This window comes from Oryx dammah, unplaced genomic scaffold (genome assembly GCF_014754425.2).
Source record: "Oryx dammah isolate SB20612 unplaced genomic scaffold, SCBI_Odam_1.1 HiC_scaffold_10, whole genome shotgun sequence".
Taxonomy (NCBI): domain Eukaryota; kingdom Metazoa; phylum Chordata; class Mammalia; order Artiodactyla; family Bovidae; genus Oryx; species Oryx dammah.
This window is the reverse complement of record NW_024070194.1, coordinates 31,345,592-31,363,683: the sequence shown is the minus strand read 5'-3', so window position 1 is coordinate 31,363,683 and position 18,092 is coordinate 31,345,592. Positions and strand designations below refer to the sequence as shown.

The 18,092-nt window shown below is 49.8% G+C and overlaps 1 protein-coding gene across 3 annotated transcripts in view; it reads left to right on the top strand.

Moving 5' to 3' along the window:
• The window catches only part of DNAAF9 (dynein axonemal assembly factor 9), a 169,920-nt gene extending 159,858 nt beyond the window's left edge, over window positions 1-10,062 (top strand). The window contains exons 34-37 of one of the 3 annotated variants that reach the window (XM_040247852.1): window positions 3,389-3,594; window positions 4,755-4,820; window positions 6,054-6,147; window positions 6,713-10,062. In XM_040247852.1, the coding sequence (XP_040103786.1) occupies window positions 3,389-3,594; window positions 4,755-4,820; window positions 6,054-6,147; window positions 6,713-6,825 (479 nt within the window). In that variant the 3' untranslated portion in view covers window positions 6,826-10,062. The remainder of the gene's footprint in view (window positions 1-3,388; window positions 3,595-4,754; window positions 4,821-6,053; window positions 6,148-6,712) is intronic. The other 2 variants (XM_040247853.1, XR_005722339.1) reach the window with 2 other exon arrangements.
• The last annotated feature ends 8,030 nt before the right edge of the window (window positions 10,063-18,092 follow it).

The window sequence follows — 18,092 nt, the reverse complement described above, 5'->3', positions numbered from 1 at the left end:
CAATCCCTTAAATCTACTTGTCACTTCCACTGTACAGTCATAAGGGATTTGATTTAGGTCATACCTAAATTACCTAGTGGTTTTTCCCTACTTTCTTCAATTTAGCCTTGATTTTGCAATAAGAAGCTGATGATCTGAGCCATAGTCAGCTCCAGGTCTTGTTTTTGCTGACTCTATAGAGCTTCTTCATCTTTGGCTACAACTTATATATCAGTCTGATTTCAGTGTTGACTGTCTGGTGATATCCATGTATGGAGTCGTCTCTGGGGTTATTGAAAAAGGGATTTTGCTATGACCAGCTTGTTCTCTTGACAAAACTCTATTAGCCTTTTCCCTGCTTCATTTTTTACTCCAAGGCCAAACTTCCCTGTTATTCCAGGTATCTCTTGACTTCCTACTTTTGCATTCCAATCCCTTAAGATGGAAAGGACATTGGTTTTTGGTGTTAATTCTTCAATGTGCTATAGCTCTTCATATAACCGGCCGACTTCAGCTTCTTCGCTCCCAGTGGTTTGGGCATAGACTTGTTTATGTGATGTGGTACATAACTTGTACATATGTTGTACATCGACTTGTACTTGTGATGTTGAATGGTTTTCCTTCTAAATGAACCGAGGTCATTCTGTCGTTTTTGAGATTGCACCCAAGTACTGCACTTTGGACTCTTGTTGACTATGAGGGCTACTCATTTTTCCTAAGGGATTCTTGCCCACAAACTATAATAGATATAAGGTCATTTGAATTAAATTCGCCCGTTCCCTTTACTTTCACCACGAGACATATCCACAACCAACAGAGCATCGTTTCCACTTGGCCCAGCCGCTTCATTCTTTCTGGAGCTATTAGTAATTGCCTCCCACTCTTTCCCAGCAGTAGCCTGTTGGACACCTTCTGACCTGGGGGCCTCATCATCCAGTGTCATACCTTTTTGCCTTTTCATACTGTTTGTGGGGTTCTTGAAGCAGGAATATTAGAGTGGTTTGCCATTTTCTCCTCCAGTGGACCACATTTTGTCAGAACTCTCCACTACGACCTGTCCATCTTGGGTGGCCCTGCACGGCATGGCTCATAGCTTCACTGAGTTATGCAAGCCCAATCGCCATGACAAGGCAATGATCCATTGCCTCTCTCAAGGAAAAAATAAACAACCCTCCCCTCTGGGTCTTACACCATCAGGCTCCTCCAGTCTTCCCTTTCATTCAGGATACCAGTCTTTCTTCAGGACCTTCTGCTCTGCAGTGGAGGATCTGTTTTCCTGCCCCTGCAGGCACCTGCTCAGGGCCTCTCCTCACAGCTCCTTGACTTCCTTGTTCTAGAGACTTTAACACCCCACCCTTCTTGAGCCATCCATGGCTTCCCCATAGCCCTTTCACCAGGAGCTACCCCAATGCTGAGCTCTCTGGCTCTGGATCTGTTTCTGGTAGAGTCTTCAAGCCCTCCACTTTGCCTCTCCTCCCCTTCAGCAGACCTGTTTAACAGCCTTTGATCACTGGAGCCCTTGCAACCTGAAGTCAGTCAGTCCTGGACTGGGGTTCAGGGAAGTTGTCAAAACAAGGAGCTAGTCAACTCAACATTGGAAACGGTGAGAATGCTCCAGAGAAAAGGAGCATTTGCTGTGGATCTGAGGCAAAAAGGGCATATTTCAGGAACCAAAAAGAGTTTACTATGGCTGGGGCCCAGGGGAGGATGTAAGGGAGTGTGTCTGGTTACAGCGTCTTTGGTAGTTACAACAGAAAACTCCAGCTCAACTACCAGGTGTTAGCTACATAGCAAGAAGTCAAGAGGTCTGGCAGTGCAGCAAGACCACTGAAGAGCCAGGTAATATATGACTTTTGTGTGCTTCCATTCTTAGTGTCAGCTTTTCCTCGGGTTTCCACCCCTTATGGTTGCCAGGTAGTACTACAGGCTAGGTGTCACATCCAGACAGAACATCCAGCTGATGGAAGAGGCTGGCTATTCCTGTGGGTGGCTCTGTCAGTTCCTCAGCAGACTTCAGTCATTGGCCAAGATCAAGTTGACATTGACCATGGGAAATTCATGGTCATGGAATTTATGGAAATTAGAGGAAGAGGATGTTGAGCAGGCAACCAGGAATGTCTGCAACAGGTACCACTGAGAGTTGTAAGCATGGAATCATCTGAGTTCAGATAGGAAAATTAGGTGACCGAGTCTGTATAAAAGAATCTCTCATGGTCCTTAACCTTTGGCTTAGTTTATGTTATTGAATCAGAAACTTTGGCCCCTCTCTGTAAGCCCCTTACTCAGGCCCTGTTCACTCAGGCTTCAACAGACAGCCCCCAACCTGCCTCAGTGGTCTTCATGCCTTCATCTTCCCTCTGCCCTATCATCGTCTTCTTTTCTTCCTTATTTAGACCAACTATTGACCCCTTTCTTGTTCAAGGTAAACCTCTCTTTGTTTTAGAGTTCTCATCATGCCTTTTTGGGGACCATTACCCTTTTCTCATGTCTCCAGTAAATCTTAGCCCCCAGCTCCTCGGCCTGTAAATCCAGTCACCTCTTTCCTTTCACCATGTGACCCTTCTCTAGCACTTGTACTGTTGAGCATGCCCTCATGCCTTGGCCTCTCAGGCCTTGGCTGAAACCCACCCCCTTTACCTCTACCAAGGGGGCTTTCCTTGCTTCTCCTCAACTATCTCTTCCACAGGAATGACCTGAGCCATCCTCTTCTTCTAATGACTATGTAGGTGTCTCCCATTCAGGGTCCCACAGTCTTTCAAATGCCACAGATGCAGAGTCAGACTCTTCTCCTCCCTCCTGCAAACTTTTTTTTCCTCTTATAATCCCCTTCTGGGTTAATGGTGTCCACCTGATCACCCAAACAGCTGAGCTAGAAACTTGAATCAGTTCAGTTCAGTCTCTCAGTTGTGTCCGACTCTTTGAGACCCCATGAATTGCAGCAGGCTAGGCCTCCCTGTCCATCACCAACTCCCGTAGTTCACTCAGATTCACGTCCATCGAGTCAGTGATGCCATCCAGCCGTCCCATCCTCTGTCGTCCTCTTCTCCTCCTGCCCCCAATCTCTCCCAGCATCAGGGTCTTTTCCAATGAGTGAACTCTTCACATGAGGTGGCCAAAGTACTGGAGTTTCAGCTTTAGCATCATTCCTTCCAAAGAAATCCCAGGGCTGATCTTCTTCAGAATGGACTGGTTGGATCTCCTTGCAGTCCAAGGGACTCTCAAGAGTCTTCTCCAATACCACATTTCCTCCCTTTCTTACTTCATCCTTTCTCATTTGCTCCCAGTCACATCAGTTTTCCCTCCTGCATGTCTTGGAAATCTGTCCCCAACCCAGCTGCACTACCACAGTCTTACTGTAACCTTAACCTTTAGGGGCAGGGTCTCAGGGACTAAAGTGTTCTCCTTGCAGACTCTGAGAGGATGATGGAGGTCTGCCACAACACTCTGGCCAACTCCTTGAGTATTGTGCCAGTTTTGGAGGGACCCACACCACCCCCTGACTCCAGAACCTCACCTCAAAGCAGCAGCGGGCAGCAGGAATGCTACCTCGTGTTCATAGGCTGCTCTCTGAAGGAAGAAAGTGTCAAGGACTGGCTGCGGCAGTCGGCTAAGCAGGTGATTTCGAAGCCCAGACAGATCTGGTACTGATACTTCAGGGTTGCTACTGGCTCTGAGGCAGAAGCCCCCCGCCACCCTCTCCCTGCTTTCTCACCACTGGTTCACCTGTCACAGACTCAGCCAGCATTTTCAGGGGCTCTGAGAGTGGGAGGGAGCCCTTGAGACAAACTCTAGGCAGAATTGTTTTGCTGACTATCCTGTGAGCCCAGGTTCTCAAAGTCATTTCCCATTCCTACTTCCCATGGCAGACTGGAGTTATTTATTAGGTGGCTTAACCAGGACCTAGGTGAAACCTAGCTGTTTTGTATGGACCCTGGATGAGCTTAGTGTATTAAACTCAAAATGTCTTCTTAGCTGAACCTAGTTCATAGCCTCTCCTGTGTTCTGAGCCCAGCATCTCCTGTACTTTGGTTCTGTCTCTAGAATGGAGATACAAAAAGATATGCTTAGAGCCCTTTGCAAACCAAGACTCCAAGTATAGACAGCAGAAGCCCCAGAGAGAGGTATGGGGAAGAGGAGGCTTGCCTGTAGATAGGCACAAGCATCATTAGTTCAGTACTACAAAGAAAAAAATCCGAACTGGAATTAAAATCATCTAATATGCTGCAAGCTTTGGGTGCTAAGCCTCTGCACATGGTCTAAGGTTTAGCTTATCCTAGAACTCTGGAAATAGAGTTGGCTGCAGCCCTGGTCTCCTGTACATGCCAGGTTGGGACCTATCTTTTGTATTAAGCGGGGAAGGCTGCCTGCAGACTGGGTCTTTCTCAGACTCAGTGGCTGTTATTGTTGTTTAGTCACTGGGAAAAACTCTTATATGATATTGGACTATAAAACCTCCAGTCCTTTTGCCTACATGTCTGTCACTGGTGGGATTTAGGATTGAGAATCTTCAAAGAGGCAGAAACATACCTATTTACAAAAGCATCAATCTGATTCTGCCACTTGTTCCCCCCTGGCATGTAGGACTCTGTGTGGGGAAGGTGGTGCTCTCCAGGGGCAGACAGGCAGGGTATTACATCCAGGCCATGACGGCGCTTGGGCTTCCCCCTCTGCTGGCATCTAAGTCACATAACCAGCCCCAGAGCTCTGACCCTCACCCTTCCATGTACTCCATCAGTTCTGTTGGGACCTAACCCCGCCTTTACTTCTCTGCACAGAAGCCTCAGAGGAAAGCCCTGAAGACCAGGGGGATGCTGACCCAGCAGGAGATCAGGAACATTCATGTGAGTACTCCATCTCGGAGGCCTAAGTCCCCTCAGTGTCCCAAGGCGGTTCTTGCACAGCTCTGTCCTTTAGGATTCCTGAGTGAGGTGGCTGTTACTGGGGCATGCTGGAGGTCCTGCTTCTCTCAGGCTGCAGAGGGAAGCTGGGTAAAGAGAAACCCCAGCTCAGCTGGCCTTGCAGCCTCAGCGAGAAGGGCAGGTGACCTCTGGTGTTGATGTGGTCATGAGATTGAGGAGAACCCAGTGCCTGTGGGAGGAAGAAATGACATGGAGCTCTGTTTTATCATCCTGTTCAAGCAGCTGCAGAAGTCCTTTCCCCCTACCTTTCCTCTGTCATAGATATAAACCAGCAAGTGCCCAGGTAAAAACTGTCTAGATCCTGAAGTTGCTCATGGGCAGGTTGTGGAATCCTGAGGCCAGAGCAAAAGGCTTCTTGAGGAACCCGCTCAGACTCCAGGCTGACTCCCAGGCTCTGCCTCAGTCTGCATCTGCACTGAAGCCTTTTCCTGATGGGCTTGGGGGCAAAGGCCAAAAGGACCAGAGAGTCCAGGTGTCTACATGAGCTGTGTCACCAGTCCCAGTGATGGGCAGGCGGGCAGGACTCTGGACCTCCAGGTGCCCCTGCTGTGGACTTGAGAAAGACCTCTTAATTCCAATGCCTGGGCAACTCTGCATGTTCCTGGTGAGGAGACTGAGGGCACTTCAGAAGGCAGGCAGTGTTGTTTCCCCAGATGTAGACCTTAAACAAGGATTTGAGTGAGGGTAGTTTATTTGGGAAGTGATTCTGTAAGCTACCAATAGGAAAGTGGGAAAGTAAGAGAGAGAAGAGAAGGGTGTATTATCAAACCAGTACCACTGTGGGCATCTGGGGCTTAATCCCATTAGGAATTCCAGAGTTCCTCCCTGAGAGGTGGGAGAACCTTCATTCATTGTTTGATGGCAGCTGTGGGGATGGTGTGATAGTGTTAATTCCCTGGCATATCTATTTTTGGCTTCACTGGGTCTCATGGGCTTTTTGTTGAGGTGCACAAGCTTCTCATTGTGATGTATCGGCTTAGTTTGCCCTGTGGCATGTGAGATCTTTCCTCAACCAGGGATCGAACCTGTACCCCCCAGTGGCAGCGGAGAGTCTTAACCACTGGACTGCCAGGGACGTCCCTATTTTTGTTTTTAATGAATGAGTGAGTTATAGGAAATGGTCGGCTTAATTCTAACAGGACTCTTTTCCTACAGGTGAAACGCCACCTGGATCCCCTACCTGCAGGCTACTTTTATAATGGCACCCAGTTTGTCAACTTCTTTGGTGACAAGACTGATTTTCACCCACGTATCCTTGGAATCTGATGCAGAGAGGCTGCGGGGGTGTGAAAGCCTAGCTGTAAAGAGGGTGTCTGCTAGAGCCATCACAGCCCAGGCTTTGGTGCAGGGTGGGTTCGGGAATACACAGCAAGCCACAGAGACTGACTTTTCATTTTGTCCTTTTACAGTCATTAAAATTACATTTCTCTTTCATTCAGTGATGGCTGAGGTTACTCTGTGGGTTGTAATTTAAATGCAGCTGTGGTAACATCCTGTGGTCATCAGGGAGTCATAATTTATAAGCTGGTGACTCGGCCTGATTACAATAGTTAATCTGTGAAAAAGGTGGACAGGGTGCTGCTGTGTTCTAGTGAAAGCTGAAGGGCTCATTCCTAGGAGCTAGGAAGGGCCCTGTGTCAGCCTCTGTCACATTGTCACAGTCTTTGTAGTTGTGGTGCTGCCAGTATATTGAAAAAGCCAGTCAGGTCCCTTCTGTACAGGCTGAGCGCTCACTCAGCCTGTACAGATTCCTCTGGCCTGGGCAGCTCCCTTGGCCCCCAGGCTCAGGGCTTTCTTCCTTAATGAGGTGCCAGTCATGGACCAGTTCATGAATGACTACGTGGAAGAAGCCAACCGGGAAATTGAGAAGTACAACCGTGAGCTGGAACAGCAGGAGTATCACGACCTCTTTGAGCAGAAGCCCTAGAGGAAGAAGACCTCAGAGATGGACGTTGAAAAACAAGAAGTCTTAACTTCAGCTCTTCCAAAGGCCTCTCCCTAGAGGGCTGTCTTTGTTCTCCTTGGCCTTTGTGTGCTGCTTGAGTGCATGTTGTCTTTATTCTCTATACAGCGCTGAAGAGCATCACCTGCACCACTGATTTGGCAGCGGGGTGAGGGTGGGGGGTCCTCATGGAGGATGAGCAGACAGACGCTTCCCTTTGTTTGCAGCTGGCAGTCCAGGACCTCTGGGTCTCCGATAACAGTATTTTCTTTGGGCTGTTGCAGCACTGTGTGAGGATGGGGAGAAGCATTTGGATTGCACAGAGTAGCCATTGATACACAAAGAATCCTGGCTGCCCCAACTGTGGTCGTGGCTGTGGGGCCTGGACCACCACAGGCCTCAGGCTTCAGACACTGCCCCAGGAGAGCCTTTCTCCGCAGTGGAATGCCTGCCTCCCTGGTTCGGCCCCTTCCATTGAAGGTTCAGTCCCTGTTGACAGGGAGGACACAGCACAAGCCCTGGCCAATCCCAGCCATCAGAGCCAGCAGCTTGGACTGAGATCAGTAGTTTCTTCTAAAATGAGGGAATTTCCCTTATGGACTAAACTGAGGAGAAAGACTTGTTGCTTTCCAAAAGTGTGGCTTTTGAATTGACACAAGCAGCCCACATTGGGATTGGTTTTGAGCTCCGCTCATGTCATCAGTCTGGTTTGCCTAATAATTCTGGGATGAGAAAAACTGCTGCTCAGCCCTTGCTGGCAGTGTCTTGCCTCACTGTTAAGGGCAGTGTCCTTCAACTGCATAGTCTTAGGCCCAGGGTCCTGATCACTTAGGGACATTTTCACTTGAAGGGCATTCAGTCTTTGGCACCCATACCTCCCCTCAGTCTTGCCAGGGAAAGCCTGGTTTTCAGCCCAACCTTTAGGCAACTCATGTCCCTAAGCATCATTGCTGGCCTTGGACTAGTTTGGCTCCTGAGAACCAGGAATTTCAGAGCCTTCCAATATCAAAGTTAGAATTCCTTCTAGTTGCTTTTTTCCAGCTGGACTAAAAAGCAGAGGGGAATTTCAAGTGTATCCCATGCCTGACCTCCAGAATTAGTACAGGGAAGAGAGAGGTCACTTATGTGATGTCTGTTAGGACTTCAGCGCCTCAGCTGCCTAGATTGTAAATGATTTCTGAATTTCACTTTTTTTTTTTTGCATGCCTTAGAAAGGAGCACATAGGCAAAACCAGCAAAGTTTTAAGTAATGTAGAGGGATTTTTTTAGAAAAGGCCCTGGCACAGAGAGAAAAACGATGGAGCACATGTGACCTGTCACACAGAGCCCTGCATGCAAGTAGTAAAGCAGTTGTTAAGGCCTTGCTAGTAAAATGTACTTAATGTTAGAAAAAAATTTGCATTTGAAGCCAAATGAACAATACTCCAAATACCATTTAATAGGAACTCTTGCATGAAGAAAGGCTTCTGAAAAGACCCATGTGCTCCAGTCCCAGCTCCAAAGCAGCTGGTGACAAAAGCCCACATGTGGAGCCCCAGCCTAGGAGCCAGAGGCTGGGGTCCACAGTAGGCCTTCCTCTGCTTCAGAATCAATAACCAAGATCTTAAGTGCAATTGATGAGATAAGCAATGAGTTACTGTAGCTTCCTTTAGCTCTACGGAGCTCTTTTTAAAAACTCAAACTTGAGCAGCCTTGTGGGGGGAGGAGGGTGGGGAGGTTGGAGGTGGGGAACAATAGGCCATCTGCCTCAGGTAGATTGCTGTGAACATTTAAATGAATGCTCTCTTTCTTGGAGCTTGAGCCATTTCCTGGCTGCTACACAAAAGAGTTTTTAAAGAGGGGTCCGAAGCCCACCCGTAAAAGTGGGTCTTAAACACTGTGTGGGGCTATACCTCCTGGTGATCTTGGTTTCTGACCTTTGTCCATAGAAATGCTCTCTCACCAACTTGCCCCACTGTCCCAATTCCTCTCCTGTTAGAGGGGAAACTGTGATTACCTCAACTTGAATATGAAACTGTGATTGAAAAAAGTCAAAACGTTAAGTTTCAAAGCCAAAAAGGCAAAACTGGCTGAGGCTTCCATAGACCCTCCTCAGCCTGCTTGGGAGTGTGAAGGGCACACTGGCGAAAGGGCATTCCTTGGGGCACACTGGCTGTGCCCTGGTGAAGAGGCACTCTGTGGTGCGCTGTGTGAGCTCCTTGAGAACTGAGACTGGGAGGATGCTTCCTCCCCACACTGCTCGTTCTGGAACCTTTGGGGCCTCTGGATTTTTAATGTGAAGTTAATATCCACTTGATGCCTCTGGGCACTCCAGGTGGAGGTGTGGTATCTTAGGCTGTCTCTAGAGGAAGGGCCTTGACACTGTGTTTGAAATTTTGACCTTAGAAGTGGATACCAGGGATCCAGCAGAGACATCAGGTTCCCAGGGACAGGCAAAGTTCTCCAGGAGCTTAATGCTTTTTGCCAACTTTCCTATTAGCAGCTTCAGTTTTATATCACCCCGAGTGAGTGTGATAATGTTGAAGTCGCTGAAGTTATAGGTTATTTTACATTTTGATGTGGGATTTTTCTCTTTTTTTGATTGGAAAGAGGAGGCAGATATTGGAGAAAAGGGATCACCCTAGGAAGGGGCCACTGGCAAGGAGTGGCATTGGCCCCACAGAGCCCTGGGGGCTCTGACCTGAGGCCTAGACACTAGGCCCTGTGGGTCACAAAAAGTACCCTCCTAAATTCTATTAGGATTTTGAAAACTTTTGCACAGTAATAAGCTCTGGGTTTGCTCTTCAGGCTTCTCAAAAGGGAAAAGTTAGACTATAAGCTATTAAGTATTCCAGCCATGTTGCTGACCTAGATGGATAGTTGTACCTCAAAAAGTAGGTGAGAAATGGCTTCCTCATTGTCCCAGGTTGTCAAATACTAATGACAGAAGAGCTCACTTACGTGCCAAAATTGACTTTTATACTAGTTTTTCAGTGCTTTAATATTTGTAACTTAAATTTTAAAACTATTTACAAACACTACTGTAACTTCAGTGAAACAATTGTGTGATTGAAGCTTTTTGCTTATTATAGTATTTATTACACTACTTCAGTAAATATATAAGAGTAGCTTTCAATTTATTTTTATATTATTTTCATGTTTTTACTTGCAGTTGTGTATGTGAATTTACCTTGTTAACTGAGATGTAATGCTAAGGACCAATAAACTGTCACTGAACAAGCAGGGCCTCCAGTACTTGCCTGTTGCTATAGTCTCAAAATGTTCTTGGGGATTGAAGAGGTGGCCTGGGATTGGAGACCTCCCTGCAGCTTCCCTGGGAACGCCGCTTTGTTGGGGCTATTGCAGGAGGGGTCCTGGGGACTTGACTCCCCTTCCCAGAGCTCTGAGCTGCTGCTGCCGTGAATACAATTCATAAGAGGCCACCTTGGCCTCGGGTGGGTACTCTCTGAGCGTTCCAGATCCCAAGGAGGAGCTCGGGAAGCCAGCTTGTGGGTACAGGGGTCCTGGGGCCCCAGAAATAAGTTCTCCCACCTCACCCTAAGAAACCACATCTGCTGCCCTCGGGCTTGTCTTGACCGTCAGGGCACCTGGCCTGCACCAGGCTGCATTAAGAACCATTGCTTCACAGGCTGGTAGCTCGGTTTAATTCTGGCCATAACCCCACGAGGAGGCCACATGGTCCCACTTTAATAATGGGCAATGAGCAAGGCATGAAGGGTACAGTAGTTGGCCCAGGGGGCAGAGTCACTGCCCTTGCCCTGTTAGATCTGAGCACCCCTCCTGGCGCACCCTCGGTCAGGCGGGCCTTGGAACCACATGGTCCAAGGGAGAGGTCGGCAGAGCCCCCGGAGCTTTTAGGGAAAGGCAAGACGGTGGCGTGCTTCCTGCCACTGTGGCCTGGGGCCCTGCTTACATCCTGTATCTACCCAGGCTGGGATAAGGGGCTTCCATCATTTCGGGGGGAAAAGGGCTGGCTAGGAGGGGTCACCACCAACGTCCACAGAGACCCTGCTTCCTATATCACCTTCAACGCAGAGGCCTCTGGACAAAGGCAGTGTCCCACTGGGAGGATTTGGGCACTGGCTCAAGGGGAGGGGTACAGGCTCCACCACAGCCTCCCTCAAATTAAGATTGGGAAGGTGGTCTTGGGTTTGGAGGCTTGATGTGATCAATCAGTCATGTACAAACCAAAGGCAAAACTGCTTGCGAGGGATGAAGAGAATTGGGGGAGGGGTCTTAGCCACAGTATGGTTATCACCCTCCTCACAACCTGCTTACCCAGAGCCTCCCAACACACCCACCTCTTTCCCCTATGCCCCATCCTACAGGGCTTGAACCTTGATGGATGGAGCTTCTGTGCTTGCACTTCCCAGAAACCACCAGGGTGTGGGGAATACCCCCAGAGAACTGTCGAGGAGAGGCAGACAGTAAACGGTGAACAGCTCCAGGGCTGGATGATCTTTTGAGGACCAGGAGGACTCAGATGTCCGAGGATGGAGAAGGGGGCCCTTCCCACCAGGGCTCCACAGCTGGGACGAAGGTGGCTACTGAACTGAACCCTAGGGGCATGCTTGACCAAGCCAGAGTCCCAGAATCAGGACGTCATGGTGGGACAGACATGTAGAAAGTGATTGGAGCAGAAGGTGAAGCTGCTGAAATCAAATCACTCTCAGGAGCACAGAGGAATGCTGATGTGTTCATTTCTATCATATAATCTCATACAATCTAGGGAACAGCCCAAAGAAAATCTCACTATGACCCTCGTGCCAGTTCATGATGGAATGGCTTGGTTGCTCTATGAGGAGTCCAGGGTAGTACCAGCTTCAAGTTCAGCCTGTCTCACGTCATCAGAGTCCTCTTTCCATCTTGAGTGATTTCTCTGCTGGCAGTAAGCTTCCTTTATGCCACTAAAAGGCTCAACACCCTAAGGCAAGACCCAACCTCCTCCTCCAGAGGCAACCCCAAAATCTGGGGTCATATTTTCATCCCTGAATCAGTCACAGTGGTCAGGAGTCAGATGGACCTGGCCAAGGGTCACTGCACATGTATGAGGGCCCCCAACATCATTTGGGAGCTGGATTCCCCAAAGAAGGGTTTGCTCCCCTGGATCAGCACTGCACATCCAGCTGCAGGCTATTTCTGAGCTTTTCTGTTAAAATCAGATACCCATTTGATTTAAAATTTTTTGCTTTCTGCTAGTCTTTTCTAGTACAAGTGATAGCAAACAGTTGTTTGTTGCTGTGGTGGTGATTGGTAGTAGTGACTTTTGATGAAAAGTATTGACGTTTACAATGTTTTTTAAAACTAAAAGACATTTGAAAACATCTATTCACTAAGATATTTGCACCCCTTGAAAATGGAGAAAAGGCTCTCTACTGCCTCTGGATACCCAGGGACATCAGTATTCCAAGGGAACCTGTTTGATACTTTTTTTTCCCCCTAAATAAAAGACAGGATTGTGCACTTCCACTGCCATGGCCCAGGCTCAATTCCTGGCCAGGGAAATGATTCAACCAAAAAAAAGAAAAAAGAAAGATCGTGTAGACTGTAATGCGACTCATTGGTGGGGTAAGAAGTAGACCAACTAGAGAGTGATTCTGAAGGAACGGTTGACAAATGAAATGACTAATGAGACAAGAGCCAAGGGGATGATCTTAAGGTAGAAGTGGAAAAAGCCAAAGTGGAAAAAAACCCAACTTTCTGAAACAACTCCAAAACTTTTGTTTCATTCTCCAAAAATCTGAAGAAAAAATAAATTTGTTTATCCACAAATTATTCCTGTTTTGCCCAGGACTTATACATGGCTAAACTGATGAGCCAAAATGACTAAGTTAAAAAATCGTATCAAGGTCAACAAATTTTATGTCAAACTGATAAATAATAATAAATCTGAAAAAAAAAGCTAACCAAATAAAGTTAACTGTATTTACATCCTACCATTACTACTGTTTTCCCCATACCAGTAAAGAAGTTTAACTTTTTTCCTTCATAGCTTCAAATTTTTAAGACCTTTACATCTTTACTCTGAAATTTCATGCCTGGGTGAATGTAATAATAGCAAAATAAAGACAACAGGAAGAGAAAAGATGGTTTGATAACCAAAAATTCATGGAATTTTCTACTAAAAAGATGCAGTTTCTAGATAACTAATAAAAATCTGGGCTTCCAAAGTGGCTCAGTAGTAAAGTATCTGCCTGCCAATTCAGGAGACGTGGATTTGATCCCTGGGTAGGGAAGATTCCCCTAGAGAAGGAAATGCACGCCAGTATTCTTGCCTGGGAAATCCCATGGCTAGGGGAGCCCGGCAGGCTTCAGTCATGGGATTGCAGAGAGTCGGACATGACTAAGCACAAATACTCTGTAATGACCTGTAATAGGAAGAGAACCTGAAAAAGAGTGGGTCTATATATACATAAAACTGATTCACTTTGCTGTACAGCAGAAACTAAACATTGTAAGTCAACCATACTCCAATAAAAATTAATTTTAAAAAGATTCAATTTCAACCTCTTTTATAGGTAAAAAGGGTCAGAGACACAAAGAGGCTGGACATCTTGCCCAAGGGTTTTGTCCTGTGCCTTCCCCACTCACTTCTGTCCATCCAGCTTCCTTAGAGGCGCTTCCTACCAGGAGCCGTAGGTCACTTGAAAGGCAGCCGAAGTGGTGCCACAGGCAGTGTCAGCCCTGAATGATGAGCTTGAAGCAGAACGTTGGGCAGCTGCTTGACACGGGGTCAAAGAGAATGAAAACCATGGATAAGGAGGATGTGGAGTACACATAAAGGCTAAGGAGGGCAGTGATGGCCAGGAGGGTGACAGGCCACCTGGACTCATCAGCTGGAAGGACTTAGGTGGCTGGTGACAGGGTCCAAATGAAGTGGGGCCTGAGGATAGATGAGAGTGGGGAATTCGGGGCCCAGCTCTGCTGGGAATACAGATTCCTGGACCCCTGTAGGGATACCCTGGAGAAGGAGGAGGAGAAGTGGTATCTGTCTGCCAGGGGTTTCTTGGCTGAGAAGCTGGGCTGCAGAACTAGAACCAAGGTCAGAAGGCATGAAGGCAATGGGGCAGCTCTGGAACCTTCCTGCTCAACAGCCTGCTGAAGGGCACTAGATTCTGACTCTCGAGTATGGGGGACGGGGTGGCAAGGGCACAGAGGAATGTTGTCCTGAGAGGAACAGCTTCTTCTGGCCCTCCACAGAGCTCCTTGCCTTCCTGGCTGCCCTTAGAGGAACTTGGATCTTCCTGAGGTAGATGGCAACTCCCTCAGTAGAGGAAAAAAGGCATCAAGCTATGTTATTTGAGCACCGAGGGTCTTCCTCTCACCCACCCAGGGGCCTGGAGAGGCCCCCAGGAGAGCAGGGAGGCCCTGGTCTCCCCCTCAGCCCCGCCAGCTCCACTGGAGGGTTAGTGTGGGAGCAGCGTCTCTCCTCCCAGGAGCAGGGAGGAGATAGTACAGCCACAGCTGAGAGAAGGGCTGTGAGGGGCTGGGAATGCTGGTCAAAGCTGCCTGTGCCCTGGGCAGCAAGAAGCCCCAAGAGGCTTGTGACTCCAGGGAAAGCCTGAGGCTCTAGATGTGGGAAGCCATGCTTGCCAAGGGTTCAAGGAAGGTGAGGGTGGTGGGACAGGGCAGACTGGAAGTAGAAAAACAAGGACTTGGTGACATCTAAGGAGTCCAAGTTACAGGAAGGAGGCAGAGGGAGTCAGGAATATCTGGCTGGAAAATGTGAGTGGGAATAGAGGATGAAGGCTAAAGAGGTCATCTGGGGGCTTCATGGCTTGAAAATTTCCAGGAACTGTATATGGATCCAGGTGTTGGTCATGTGTTCAATATGTCATGTATTTATTGAGCATCTACCATACCAGTGTTTTGCTGATGAAAGATTACCATCCAACTGCTCTCAAGGAGATCACCGTCTAATCTGGAAGATGGACCAGGCAGCAAAGTAAGAAGAATAAAGAAGCGTTTGCTACAGTTAGGTGTCATAAGGATCTGTGGTGGAAGGAAACAGGAATGAACTTTAGATGATGTGAGCTGAAGGAGGAACTGAACCATGATAAGAGCTGTGGACACGACACATCTCCCAGACACTTAGACTCTCCAGGCCTGGAGGCAGGTAGGGGCCAGTTGTGTTGGAGGAATTATTGGCAGTCACTTGGCTGGAACAGTGCCCTCCTGAGAGGAGAAGGGGATGACAGAGGATGAGATGGTTGGATGGCATCACTGACTCGATGGACATGAGTTTGAGCAAGCCCCAGGACCTGGTGATGGACAGGGAAGCCTGGTGTGCTGCAGTCCATGGGGGGTGGGGTCGCAAAGAGTCAAACACGACCAAGCGACTGAACTGAACTGAGAGCAGGAGTCTGGGATGAGATGGGAAACAGGCAGGCGCCAGCTTGCACAGCACTCCCTAACCCACACCCCTGCCCGCCTGGGCCATAGTAGAGTGTTTGCTTTTATTTGTTTCCAAAATGGCACTAGAAGCCACTGGAGGCCGAGAATGGATGGTGGGTGGGGGCAAGTCAGAGGGCCAGATGAAGGATGATGTGCAAATGGCAGAACTGAGCTCTATTTTGAAGGTAAACCTAACTTACTCATGGATCTGTGGATGAGTCGGGGAGACTCCCGGGAGCTCTATTTTGCCTGAAGTTTATTTGAATCCCCAGTTTGCCATCCAGGTTGGGGACAGAGTAAGTATGCTACGTCATGTTCAAGCCAGGAGCTCAGTAACAGGCATCATGGATCCAGGGGAAGATCCAGAGCCGGCCAACACTCCTAGGTCCGAGGAGGTGAGGAGAGAAGGGATTACCTAGTGACTCAGTGGTAAAGAATCTGCCTGCCAATGCAGGAGACATGGGTTCAATCCCTGATCTGAGAAGATCCCACATGCCACGGAGCAAGTAAGCCCAAGTGCCACGACTACTGAAGTCCACGCACTGTAGAGCCTGTGCTCCGCAACGAGAAGTCACCACAATGAGAAGCCTGTGCACCACAGCCACAGAGCAGCCCCCCACTCTCTACAACTAGAGAAACACCGGCACAGCAAGACCCAGCGCAGCCAAAACTAAATTTAAAAAAAACTATAGCGGCTAAAGGAGAAAACTCAGTTGAAAATACTTCAGAAAGCCATTAAGCGCCTTGTGGAACTCAGAACTCAAGGTTGTGACCACAGCCCAGTAAAGTCTGAGACCTCGAGGATGGGAATGAGAAGGAATGTGTGTGTTTATGTCCGAGTCCCTAAACTACCTGTGTGAGGACCCAACGGGGCACAGAGGTCTGGACGTGAGGAGAGAGGAGAGGGGGGAGACCTGAGGCATCTCAGCCTCAGATCCACAGTGGACAGGTGGCCGCTGGGAAGACTAAAGGAAACAGCTTCTTGCTCTGCAGCAGGGGTGTGGGGGAGCCAGCGGCGCTCTCCAGGACAACCGGGGGAATGGAAACCACAAGGGCCGAGCCCGGGAGGCTGTGGTAGAGAAGGGGTCAGAAGGGGTCTGTGTCAGTTTCTGTGAGAGTCTGGTCCATAGGCCCCTGAGGGAGATCTTGACCGGAGGCTCCTATTTCCTCAGTGATCTCAGTGGTGAGGCCTCAGATGAGGGAGGAGGCTGCAGGAGGGGATGAGAGGTGGCCCCTCCATTCTAGGTTTGCCTCCTGGAACAGCTGGGTTGGAAGGTCCAGATGTTTGGGAGCAGCTGGTGAAAAGGAGAGGTCGATGTAGAAGCCTAGGCATTCCGAGATGAGAGGGGCTGGGCAAAACAAGTGGCTTTTCAGGGGTCCAGCCCCTGCACCTCCCACATGGAGCTCTCCTCCCTGACAGCCTGCCTGCCCTCAGCCCCCCTCAAAGCTCCATCCCCTACTCCTGGGGCTGCGGGAGTCTGTGCCATGGGCTGGAGTATAGCTAAAGGGCAAATTGAGAAAGTCCCATGGCTGTGTGGAGAAGGTACCCCAGAGCAGAGACGATCTCGAGTCTCTGCCTAGGCTACTCACCACAACCAGAGAAGCATGTGGCCCAGCCCCAAGCCAGTCACGGTCTGAGCATCTTCAGTAGTAGGGAGCAGGGTGCCTAGGGCCATCCTGACCCCTAGCCTTCATCGGCCAAGGGCAGCAACCTCATAGCTTTGCTCCTAATGCTCTCAACCTCGCTGGGAGGGGAAACCAGGTCAGCCTCACCCAATCCATGCATGAGGCTTCCCCAGCGCACCAGAAACCCTTGGGGGCCACAGGGCAGCCCCCTGGTAGAGGTGGGGTCACCTTCTGCTTGCAACGTCTGGAGGACAGAGGCCGAACTCCGTGCCAGCAGGAGGTGAGAAGGGGAAATCGCAGCTCTTCCTCGGGCTGACAGCCAGTGTGGAGGGGATGGGGATTAGCACTTCGTTGTGGGGAGAGCTCCTGGGTCAGTCCGGGGCCGAGAGCTGTAGAATCATTTGCTGAGAAGCCGCGGAAGGTCAGACCAAGAGTTCATGGGAAGGGTTGGATTTGCCTGGCCGCGCGCACCACTGCCTCCCTACACAAGCACGCGCGCGCATCCTACCTCCCCCACATACTACTCAAGAGGGACCAGGCGCCGGAGAAGGCGCGTCCCAGGGCTGAGCTCCCTCGTGTCTGGCAAAGAAAACCGGGCGGCGGGGCCATCTTGGGAAGCAAAAAAGCTGCAAGTCAAGACCTTGACCAAAGACAGAGCCGAGGACTCAACGAGACCAGGAGCGAAACCGTGAAGGGCTTTGCCAGCAAACCCGACGCCGCCGAGTCGGGAGGGCGGCGGGGTCCGCCGGCCAGGGCGTAGCCCAGAGAACACGCACCGGCCGGTGTAGAAAGTCGAGGTGCGCTTCCTGGAGGAGGAGTAAGAGGATTTGCTGCTTGAGAAGCCAGGGTGAATGGAGGGGGCGGGGCCCGGGTGGGCTGGGCCCAGCGGAGGCCCCCTGCCGAGAGGAGGGCACTGGCCTAGTACTTAAAGTCAAGACCAGGGAGGCCCCACCGGGACCCGCCGCACCATCTCAACTCCGAGGGTCTCTCAGCTCATCGTGCTTCTTCGCAGAAACTTCGCAGCCCTGCTCAGCCCCTAACCGGGCGACACCTGGGCGGACGCGAAGAAGCCCAGTCTACGCGTTCTAAGTGGCCACGGGCTCCCAGGAGTAACCCGCCCGGGGTGAAAAGGAGTACGGGTGAGGGCGCGGGGCGGGCGGGCGGGACCCTGGTCCGCGCCGCACGGCCTCCGGCGCCAGGGAGGACCGTCGGCGCGGCATTAGGACCCAGGC